The 12560-nt window shown below is 37.6% G+C and overlaps 1 protein-coding gene across 1 annotated transcript in view; it reads left to right on the top strand.

Moving 5' to 3' along the window:
- Positions 1 to 12560, top strand: part of LOC110449476 (protein VAC14 homolog) — a gene marked incomplete at its 3' end in the record, with an annotated part of 57547 nt that overhangs the window by 11447 nt on the left and 33540 nt on the right. The window contains exons 3-6 of the mRNA XM_021496364.1: positions 2386 to 2553; positions 3350 to 3412; positions 6673 to 6780; positions 10891 to 11000. Coding sequence (XP_021352039.1) covers positions 2386 to 2553; positions 3350 to 3412; positions 6673 to 6780; positions 10891 to 11000 — 449 coding nt within the window. The remainder of the gene's footprint in view (positions 1 to 2385; positions 2554 to 3349; positions 3413 to 6672; positions 6781 to 10890; positions 11001 to 12560) is intronic.

The following is a 12560-nucleotide window of genomic DNA, read 5'->3' as shown; positions in this document are numbered from 1 at the left end:
ACCAAACACAAGAATAGCATATGTTATACAGCATGTCTTCACAATAACTGAACACAAGAATAATATATGTTATACAGCATGTCTTCACAATAACCGAACACAAGAATAGCATATATTGTACAGCATGTCTTCACAATGACCAAACACAAGAATAGCATATGTTATACAGCATGTCTTCACAATAACTGAACACAAGAATAGCATATGTTATACAGCATGTCTTCACAATAACCGAACACAAATGTGTTTGGATATTTCTTAAGCCAATATGTCATTGCCTCAATTCCATCATGTGGTATATTTGTATACTAACTAACAAGGCTGAGAAAATCAAAATCATCCTTAATAAAAAAAATACTGAAGAGCAGATCTAGAGGGGTTTCAAAATAATATCAAGAAAATGGCTAAGTCATTGAGTGACACTATCAGGTCCACCAACTACATGCCTAAACGTTAAATCATCAGGATTTTTAACATGTACAGTACCATTCACTTTTTTGTTCTTCAATAACTTCACCTATGATAACACTTTTGTGTAGTTTTGACAAATCATAAAACTAACTTAATAACTTTTTTATGAACAAAAGAAGTTAACTAGTCTTTCTCTTCCTCCAAACTTACAGGTTTGTATTTCATGACTAAATTATTGATAAACTTACAGGTAACATCATCAACGTTAGAATCAATAAGTGTATGATATTCATTGTTACCCAACATGTCAATCATTTGCCTGCTTCCTTATATTAATGATTATAGTTTTATCTTTTTGTAATGAACTTAAAGCAGTTCTTTGTTTAAAAGAAAGATTACTTTTCACCCATTTCTGACAACCGGAATCAAATTGAATTCTGTTCAAACTTTCTATTAGTTTCTTTCAGTGGTCTTTCATTACTTTTTTAGAGGAATCCAACCAGACTTATTACAGACCAGTGCTACATTTGTTATCATCTTTGTGAAACTTTTCAGTATTTTTTTTCCATCTATACATATATATACCATAGTTGATCACTTGCGGAGGATCGTGCCCTTACTTCGTAACGCGAGGCAATGACATGTACAATGAATGACTGCTACCATATTGGACTCTGTCATAAATGAATTCCTATTTATTGAGTGTTATGGATCATGAATAAACTGCACTTAAGCGTTACAGCTGTGTTGATGTGTATTTTTTCCAAGCGGGGAATTGATTTTATGCATTTTTGAAGAAATTTCAGAGGTATAATTCATATGTACATTTGCATCTTCTGCAATGTGTATCATAACTGATGTATTCCAGTTAACAACTACCTGTATGCATTTGACCACAAAATCATAGACCTTTATCCTTACATTCAAAACACAATATTGACTTTATTCCTTATATCACCAAGCACGTGGCTCTACATGAGTAGGAGGCCAGTTGGCCGGCTTACAGAGATTGTTCTGGCTCCGGTTTGCACCCCTGCAGGTGCACGTGGGGATCTCAAAAAGAATACACCTGCTGTTACCCACCAACCTTGCAGGTGGGGGAACGGGAAAAGAATACTCCTGCTGTTACCCACCAACCTTGCAGGTGGGGGAACGGGAAAAGAATACACCTGCTGTTACCCACCAACCCTACAGGTGGGGGAACAGGAATAGAATACTCCTGCTGTTACCCACCACCCTTGCAGGTGGGGGAACGGGAAAAGAATACACCTGCTGTTTCCCATCAACCTTGCAGGTGGGGGAACGGGAAAAGAATACACCTGCTGTTTCCCACCACCCTTGCAGGTGGGGGAACGGGAAAAGAATACTCCTGCTGTTACCCACCACCCTTGCAGGTGGGGGAACAGGAATAGAATACTCCTGCTGTTACCCACCAACCTTGCAGTAGGGGGAACGGGAAAAGAATACACCTGCTGTTACCCACCCACCCTTGCAGGTGGGGGAACACGCTTGCGTGCATTATGTTGTTTGCTTGCAAAGCTGTGTCATTCAAATAGATCATAAATACCATACAAAAACAGTTCAATGCTTAAATACACACATGCTGATAACATGACTAGAGATTTACTTGTCATCACAATTTACAAAAATAATTAGTATTATAACAAGGAATGAAGTTTGTAAGTTTTGAATTTACTTTACAAAATTTGAACAACAGTTATTCCAAAAACATTTATGGAAAAAAAGAGGGATATTTCTGTATCAACTGCTTTCAAGCTTTTGAAGTATGACTGAAATATTATTTTTCCCCAGAACTGTACAAAACTGTCACACTTGAGATCTTGTGTAGTATATGTGTTGTAAAATGTTTTGTGTGTCTTAACTTCATTTGTTCAGTTGGTTTAATCAGAAAATGTATGCTATTTATGAATGTATGTTTTTCCTGTATGATATTAACCTTATTATTATTGTTAGGAGTCCACAAACTATGTTGCGGAGCTAGTCAAGCCAGTGCTGGACTCCTTCAGTGATCAGGACAGCAGGGTCAGGTACTATGCCTGTGAAGCATTGTACAACATCTCAAAAGTCTGTCGTGGATTTGTGCTTCCCTACTTCAACGAGATCTTTGATGGTCTGAGCAAGGTATAAAACAGTTCTTGACACCTTCAAATCTTGACAACTTCTGAATCAAAAACCTCCACATGGAAAAAAATTGTACCAAACACAGATCAAACCTATTTGATCGATGAACACTGTAAAACAAAATAATTCTCAGCGTCATGAGAAATTCATTTAAATTTTGGGATTCTAGATCGCCATCATGATCTCTGGGTATTTGAGAAAAATAACAGATATATCTTGAGTTCTCTGGGCTGGCTAAATTGTTAAATATTTACAACTTCTATTAATCACATTTGTTGGCATTGTTGTTTGTACATTGGGGGTGGGGGTGTCTTCATGTGGGAGGAAACCGGAATACCCAGAAAAAAACCACGTGACCCCATACCTTTTCATGTCCGATCTGAGGGAATCATTGAGTGAAACCCCAGCTGCATGGTGAGAGGCGAGTGCGTTATCCTTTGGTGATACTTTGTGGGAGTGATACATAGGGAATATACTTCATAACAAAAAGTCGACTTTTAAATTTCAGGATTCAAGGTGGCTGCTCTGATGTGAGTCACTGAGTAATCACATTTAATTGATGTAGAACCAGTCCAATGGTTATTTGTTTGTGGTTTGTTTGGTACTACACATCTTTCTGTGAGGAATCAAGTTGCAACTTCCACCAGCAAGGTGGCTGTCAACAGTTACCTTTTTAGCTCTCCTGGCATTTTTGATTCCATGTAAAAACCAAAAAATAACATGAATTTGAAAAATAATTGAAAATTTATGCATCATGATTGTAAATGTTACTTAAGAAATGTTCCTGTTTTGACAGCTTTCATCCGATACTGACCAGAATGTCAAGAATGGAACAGAACTTCTAGACAGACTTATCAAGGTAATCTATCAGCAATTTGTAATACCATTTGTTTTAAGTCCTGTTCCTAAGCTTTTATGATAGTGGATCAACATGAATGCCTAATCACACCCTGGAGGGCCATTTGATAATAATTGGTAAGAAACATGCCAGGATGAAGGACTACTAAGTGTTTTTTTTTTTTTTTTAAATGACCTTCAACCATATTTTCAAGGTCAACTGGATTAAAAGTATTAAAACCTTTAAACAGGTTATTCTGGCCTAACACTACTGGAAGTACAATCCATACAAAAAACATGAAATTGCCATGAAAATCCCATGAAGTCATGAAAACATACATACCAAACAATCTCATAACCTACATACCAAACAATCTCATAACATACATACCACACAATCTCATAACCTACATACTACAGAATCTCATAACCTACATATATACCAAACAATTTCATAACCTACATACCAAACAATCTCATAACCTAGGTACCAAACAATCTCATAACCTACATACTACACAATCTCATAACATACATATATACCAAACAATCTCATGACCTACATACCACACAATCTCATAACCTCCATATATACCAAACAATTTCATAACCTACATACCAAACAATCTCATAACATACATACCACACAATCTCATAACCTACATACTACACAATCTCATAACCTACATATATACCGAACAATCTCATAACCTACATACCACACAAACTCATAACCTCCATACCAAACAATCTCATATCCTACATATATATCAAACAATCTCATAACCTACATACTATACAATCTCATAACATACATATATACCAAACAATCTCATAACCTACATACTACACAATCTCATAACATACATATATACCAAACAATCTCATGACCTACATACCACACAATCTCATAACCTCCATATATACCAAACAATTTCATAACCTACATACCAAACAATCTCATAACCTAGGTACCAAACAATCTCATAACCTACATACCAAACAATCTCATAACCTAAATACCAAACAATCTCATAACCTACATACTACACAATCTCATAACCTACATTCCACACAATCTCATAACCTACATACTACACAATCTCATAACCTACATACCACACAATCTCATAACCTCCATATATACCAAACAATTTCATAACCTACATACCAAACAATCTCATAACCTAGGTACCAAACAATCTCATAACCTACATACTACACAATCTCATAACCTACATTCCACACAATCTCATAACCTACATACTACACAATCTCATAACCTACATACCAAACAATCTCATAACCTACACGCCACACAATCTCATAACCTACATACCAAACAATCTCATAACCTAAATACCAAACAATCTCATAACCTACATACCACACAATCCTTTAAACAGGTTATTCTGGCCTAACACTACAGGAAGTACAATCCATACAAAAAACATGAAATTGCCATGAAAATCCCATGAAGTCATGAAAACATACATGCCAAACAATCTCATAACCTACGTACCAAACAATTTCATAACCTACATATATATCAAACAATCTAATAACCTACATACCACACAATCTCATAACCTCCATATATACCAAACAATTTCATAACCTACATACCAAACAATCTCATAACCTAGGTACCAAACAATCTCATAACCTACATACCACACAATATCATAACCTACATACTACACAATCTCATAACCTACATTCCACACAATCTCATAACCTACATACTACAGAATCTCATAACCTACATATATACCAAACAATTTCATAACCTACATACCAAACAATCTCATAACCTAGGTACCAAACAATCTCATAACCTACATACCACACAATCTCATAACCTCCATACCAAACAATCTCATAACCTACATATATATCAAACAATCTCATAACCTACATACCACACAATCTCATAACCTACATATATACCAAACAATTTCATAACCTACATACCAAACAATCTCATAACCTACATACCAAACAATCTCATAACCTACATACTACACAATCTCATAACCTACATATATACCAAACAATCTCATAACCTACATACCACACAATCTCATAACCTACATACCACACAATATCATAACCTACATGCCAAACAATCTCATAACCTACGTACCAAACAATTTCATAACCTACATATATACCAAACAATCTCATAACCTACATACCATACAATCTCATAACCTACATATATACCAAACAATCTCATAACCTACATACAACACAATCTCATAACCTACATATATACCAAACAATCTCATAACCTACATACCACACAATCTCATAACCTACATACCAAACAATCTCATAATCTCATAACCTACTCAACAATTTTTTGGTGGATTGATTCATAAAATTGGCAAGATTATCTGTAACCTTATGATATAGGCTTGTTTCCTGCGTCTTTATTAGCTTCTTGATTAGTCTACTGGTTTCAACATAAAAATTGTCGCTTGCAGTAGTGAGGTATAAAATTCAACATCATAAGCATGGTACATTTTGTATGTATACATTCACAATAGTAGAGGTATCATATCTGAAATAATCCTAAGTGCATTTCTGTCTGTAAGACAGATTGCTGTTTACTTGTTTATGGTTATCATGTTGTTAAAGAATCTTTTGTAAACTATCAATGACATTTCCTAAATATTAACCCGAACTTTTGGGCAGATGTTAAATTGTCTGCCTTAAGTTCTTCATTATTGCATTTTTCTAGAGTTGGATAAAACTTTACAGTAGATAATAAATCAACTTCAACTTTTAAATAGTTTTCTTTCAGATAAATTAATCACCTTTACAAGAACTCATTCTACTTTATTTTTTCCCGTTTTGTCCCTTGTGTGTCGCAGTTCCTTCTTTTTATCGCTTCGCCTTTATTAACAGTTGGACATTATCCTAAAAAATGTTTGTTTATACTTTGGCGATATACATTATCCAAAATTAATTTAATGTATTATCTTTATATCAATTACATGCATCCGACGCTATTCTAACAGAAAAGACAGTGCATCCGACGCTATTCTAACAGAAAAGAATCAGGATCATTTCATAACAATATTAAAACCTACTCTCAACATGTACAGGCCACAGTAAAATTTTGTGTTAATTTGTCCTCCAATCTAATGTAAAACGTCACATTACTATAATAATTGTAAGTTGGCCTTTATATCTGAACTTTTCTTTACTTCCAAACTTTCCATCGATTCCATCGATATTTAATCTTTTCAATTATCTTGTGATATATTTCCATAGGACATTGTAACTGAAAGTTCTGCCTTCGATCTGCGAGCATTTATTCCCATATTGAGGGAGAAACTTTATGTGAAAGAACAGAATCCACGCCAATTCATCGTGTCCTGGGTAAGTATCACCACCAATTAATTGTGTCCTGGGTAAGTATCACCACCAATTAATTGTGTCCGTGGTAAGTATCACCACCAATTCATTGTGTCCGTGGTAAGTATCACCACCAATTCATTGTGTCCTTGGTAAGTATCACCACCAATTCATTGTGTCCGTGGTAAGTATCACCACCAATTCATTGTGTCCGTGGTAAGTATCACCACCAATTCATTGTGTCCGGGGTAAGTATCACCACCAATTCATTGTGTCCTGGGTAAGTATCACCACCAATTCATTGTGTCCATGTTAAGTATCACCACCAATTCATTGTGTCCTTGGTAAGTATCACCACCAATTAATTGTGTCCGTGGTAAGTATCACCACCAATTCATTGTGTCCGTGGTAAGTATCACCACCAATTCATTGTGTCCGGGGTAAGTATCACCACCAATTCATTGTGTCCGGGGTAAGTATCACCACCAATTCATCGTGTCCTTGGTAAGTATCACCACCAATTCATTGTGTCCGTGGTAAGTATCACCACCAATTCATTGTGTCCTTGGTAAGTATCACCACCAATTCATTGTGTCCGTGGTAAGTATCACCACCAATTCATTGTGTCCGTGGTAAGTATCACCACCAATTCATTGTGTCCGGGGTAAGTATCACCACCAATTCATTGTGTCCGGGGTAAGTATCACCACCAATTCATCGTGTCCTTGGTAAGTCTCACCACCAATTCATTGTGTCCTTGGTAAGTATCACCACCAATTAATTGTGTCGGTGGTAAGTATCACCACCAATTAATTGTGTCCGTGGTAAGTATCACCACCAATTCATTGTGTCCATGTTAAGTATCACCACCAATTCATTGTGTCCTTGGTAAGTATCACCACCAATTAATTGTGTCCGTGGTAAGTATCACCACCAATTCATTGTGTCCATGGTAAGTATCACCACCAATTCATTGTGTCCGTGGTAAGTATCACCACCAATTAATTGTGTCCGTGGTAAGTATCACCACCAATTCATTGTGTCCATGTTAAGTATCACCACCAATTCATTGTGTCCTTGGTAAGTATCACCACCAATTAATTGTGTCCGTGGTAAGTATCACCACCAATTCATTGTGTCCTGGGTAAGTATCACCACCAATTCATTGTGTCCGGGGTAAGTATCACCACCAATTCATCGTGTCCTTGGTAAGTCTCACCACCAATTCATTGTGTCCTTGGTAAGTATCACCACCAATTAATTGTGTCGGTGGTAAGTATCACCACCAATTAATTGTGTCCGTGGTAAGTATCACCACCAATTCATTGTGTCCATGTTAAGTATCACCACCAATTCATTGTGTCCTTGGTAAGTATCACCACCAATTAATTGTGTCCGTGGTAAGTATCACCACCAATTCATTGTGTCCGTGGTAAGTATCACCACCAATTCATTGTGTCCTTGGTAAGTATCACCACCAATTCATTGTGTCCGTGGTAAGTATCACCACCAATTAATTGTGTCCGTGGTAAGTATCACCACCAATTCATTGTGTCCATGTTAAGTATCACCACCAATTCATTGTGTCCTTGGTAAGTATCACCACCAATTAATTGTGTCCGTGGTAAGTATCACCACCAATTCATTGTGTCCGTGGTAAGTATCACCACCAATTCATTGTGTCCGGGGTAAGTATCACCACCAATTCATTGTGTCCGTGGTAAGTATCACCACCAATTCATTGTGTCCGGGGTAAGTATCACCACCAATTCATCGTGTCCTGGGTAAGTATCACCACCAATTCATTGTGTCCGTGGTAAGTATCACCACCAATTCATTGTGTCCTTGGTAAGTATCACCACCAATTCATTGTGTCCGTGGTAAGTATCACCACCAATTCATTGTGTCCTTGGTAAGTATCACCACCAATTCATTGTGTCCGTGGTAAGTATCACCACCAATTCATTGTGTCCTTGGTAAGTATCACCACCAATTCATTGTGTCCGTGGTAAGTATCACCACCAATTCATTGTGTCCTTGGTAAGTATCACCACCAATTCATTGTGTCCGTGGTAAGTATCACCACCAATTCATTGTGTCCTTGGTAAGTATCACCACCAATTCATTGTGTCCGTGGTAAGTATCACCACCAATTCATTGTGTCCTTGGTAAGTATCACCACCAATTCATTGTGTCCGTGGTAAGTATCACCACCAATTCATTGTGTCCGTGGTAAGTATCACCACCAATTCATTGTGTCCGGGGTAAGTATCACCACCAATTCATTGTGTCCGGGGTAAGTATCACCACCAATTCATCGTGTCCTTGGTAAGTATCACCACCAATTCATTGTGTCCGTGGTAAGTATCACCACCAATTCATTGTGTCCTTGGTAAGTATCACCACCAATTCATTGTGTCCGTGGTAAGTATCACCACCAATTCATTGTGTCCTTGGTAAGTATCACCACCAATTCATTGTGTCCGTGGTAAGTATCACCACCAATTAATTGTGTCCGTGGTAAGTATCACCACCAATTCATTGTGTCCATGTTAAGTATCACCACCAATTCATTGTGTCCTTGGTAAGTATCACCACCAATTAATTGTGTCCGTGGTAAGTATCACCACCAATTCATTGTGTCCATGGTAAGTATCACCACCAATTCATTGTGTCCGTGGTAAGTATCACCACCAATTAATTGTGTCCGTGGTAAGTATCACCACCAATTCATTGTGTCCATGTTAAGTATCACCACCAATTCATTGTGTCCTTGGTAAGTATCACCACCAATTAATTGTGTCCGTGGTAAGTATCACCACCAATTCATTGTGTCCGTGGTAAGTATCACCACCAATTCATTGTGTCCGGGGTAAGTATCACCACCAATTCATTGTGTCCGGGGTAAGTATCACCACCAATTCATTGTGTCCGGGGTAAGTATCACCACCAATTCATCGTGTCCTTGGTAAGTATCACCACCAATTCATTGTGTCCGTGGTAAGTATCACCACCAATTCATTGTGTCCTTGGTAAGTATCACCACCAATTCATCGTGTCCTGGGTAAGTATCACCACCAATTCATCGTGTCCTTGGTAAGTCTCACCACCAATTCATTGTGTCCTTGGTAAGTATCACCACCAATTAATTGTGTCGGTGGTAAGTATCACCACCAATTAATTGTGTCCGTGGTAAGTATCACCACCAATTCATTGTGTCCATGTTAAGTATCACCACCAATTCATTGTGTCCTTGGTAAGTATCACCACCAATTCATTGTGTCCGGGGGAAGTATCACCACCAATTCATTGTGTCCGAGGTAAGTATCACCACCAATTCATCGTGTCCTTGGTAAGTATCACCACCAATTCCTTGTGTCCGTGGTAAGTATCACCACCAATTCATCGTGTCCTGGGGAAGTATCACCACCAATTCATTGTGTCCGGGGGAAGTATCACCACCAATTCATTGTGTCCTTGGTCAGTATCACCACCAATTAATTGTGTCGGTGGTAAGTATCACCCCCAATTAATTGTGTCCGTGGTAAGTATCCCCACCAATTCATTGTGTCCGGGGTAAGTGTCACCACCAATTCATTGTGTCCGGGGTAAGTATCACCGCCAATTCATTGTGTCCGGGGTAAGTATCACCACCAATTCATTGTGTCTGGGGTAAGTATCACCACCAATTCATCGTGTCCGTGGTAAGTCTCACCACCAATTCATTGTGTCAGGGGTAAGTATCACCACCAATTCATTGTGTCCGGGGTAAGTATCACCACCAATTCATTGTGTCCTTGGTAAGTATCACCACCAATTCCTTGTGTCCGTGGTAAGTATCACCCCCAATTCATTGTGTCCGGGGTAAGTATCCCCACCAATTCATTGTGTCCTGGGTAAGTATCACCACCAATTCATTGTGTCCGTGGTAAGTATAATCACCAATTTAAATATGTTCTTGAAATCCATTTGTCTGTTTCATATAAAAAGAAATTTAGCAGGAGAACTGGCCCCTCCTTGTTCTTTATTCTAGCTGGTGTCTACTGCATCATTTCACCCTATGTGACCTGGTTGTGTTGATGTGCTGTTTAGAATATACAAATGTGATATAACATTATCCTGTCTATATTACAGATTGCAGTGTTGGATGCAGTGCCAGATATTAATATGCTTGTCCTCCTACCTGAAATATTACATGGTCTGTTTGAGATCCTTGGTGACTCTAACTCTGAAATCAGCAAAATGTAAGAACATTTCTTTTGTTTATCATTAGAAAGCATAGTAATTAATTTCAAGCTATGTTTACGCACTTCATATTTATACGTTGAAATTAGAATGATAGGAAAGTTTTGTATTTGATTAAAAGAAAGGGAATTTCGCGTAAAATATACTTGACTAGATGTTAATAATTTGTTAATCACCTAAAAGTTGTATAAAATGTTAACATAGATGTGTGCTTTTTAGCTCACATGATTGCTCATGTGAGAGCTATTGCCATCCAGCTTTGTCCGTTGTCATACGTCGTCCTTCTTCTTCAGAACTGCTTGTGCAATTGACTTCAAACTTGGAACAAATATTCGTTATGATGTTCTGACAAAGTGTTATTATTTTTCTTGCTGATCTGAAAATCCATGATAACCGCCCTGGCATCTGTTTGGCAGGGACATTTCTTACTTCTTCTCATAATAATAATAATAATAACTAGAAATTGTTGGCTAACAATTTGACGGGCTTTTCACTGTAAGGACTGATTTGGCCTCCTAATAATAACCTGTGCAAGTCTACAGTAGCTGACTGAGAAGTGGGGTATTCCCGGAGTGCGAAATGACGTGGGCGGTGTTGTTTACGAATGTAGTCCGTAAATGTCGTCATATAGTCCGTCCACTATGTACGTCAGGACGATTTATTGAAACTATCTTTGTGTCTATATCGGTTGGGTTTGCCACGCCAAGGAAAGGCTGATGTTTACCCACTGCAACAGAGGTGTAAACTGTCCACATTTTTAAGATTGGGAGTGCGTAGTAATCGATGTAGTATTACCAGCGTGTATTAGATGTTTTGATATAAATCAAAGTACTGAGAGTACTGAAAGCACTTGACAATCGCACAAAAATGAAAACGGTTTTTGACTTTCACCTTTGAAATTATATTTGGAGTAGGTCAAGGTCGTTCATTTGCACACACGTTAAAGCCCTTCATTCAAGCATGCTTCTTTGTCAAACATCGTTACCCTGGAGTTATTGGTTATTCAGAAAAAGTGGTTTCAATATTTTTACATATATGACCTCTGTGACCTTGAAAGTCATTCAAGGTCAATAATTTTTTCAAACTTGATAGTCAATCATCTGACCATGTTAATGTATCAAATAGTAGGACTGTAGTCCTTGTAGAACTTTAGAAGAAGTTTTTTGAAGTCATTATTTTTAATTAGCACATATGAAGTTTGTGACCTTGATTGTGACCTTGATAGTTGATCAATGTCAACCATTTTTTCAAACCTGATACCCCGACATATCAGAATTCTTATTCTCAAATATCAAGACTCTAGACCATGTGGAACTTGAGAATAAGATTTTTTAAGGTTGGTACCCAATATAGTGCATTTTAACTTTGACCCCTGCCGGTAACCGGAAGTTGACATTTTTTGTTAAAACAGTATGAGAGAAAAAGTTTGATCTTGCTTATCTCCATTTGATATCCAAAGATCAACCTCGTGCTTGATATCGTTAACGAAATATTTTGGTATAGGCTGTTAACCAATCATAGTTCGACGCGGCCATCTTGGAATAATAATTGCTCCAAAA

The sequence above is a fragment of the Mizuhopecten yessoensis genome, unplaced genomic scaffold (assembly GCF_002113885.1).
Source record: "Mizuhopecten yessoensis strain PY_sf001 unplaced genomic scaffold, ASM211388v2 scaffold457, whole genome shotgun sequence".
Lineage (NCBI taxonomy): Eukaryota > Metazoa > Mollusca > Bivalvia > Pectinida > Pectinidae > Mizuhopecten > Mizuhopecten yessoensis.
The sequence above is the reverse complement of the archived record's forward strand: the minus strand, read 5'-3'. Positions and strand labels throughout refer to the sequence as shown.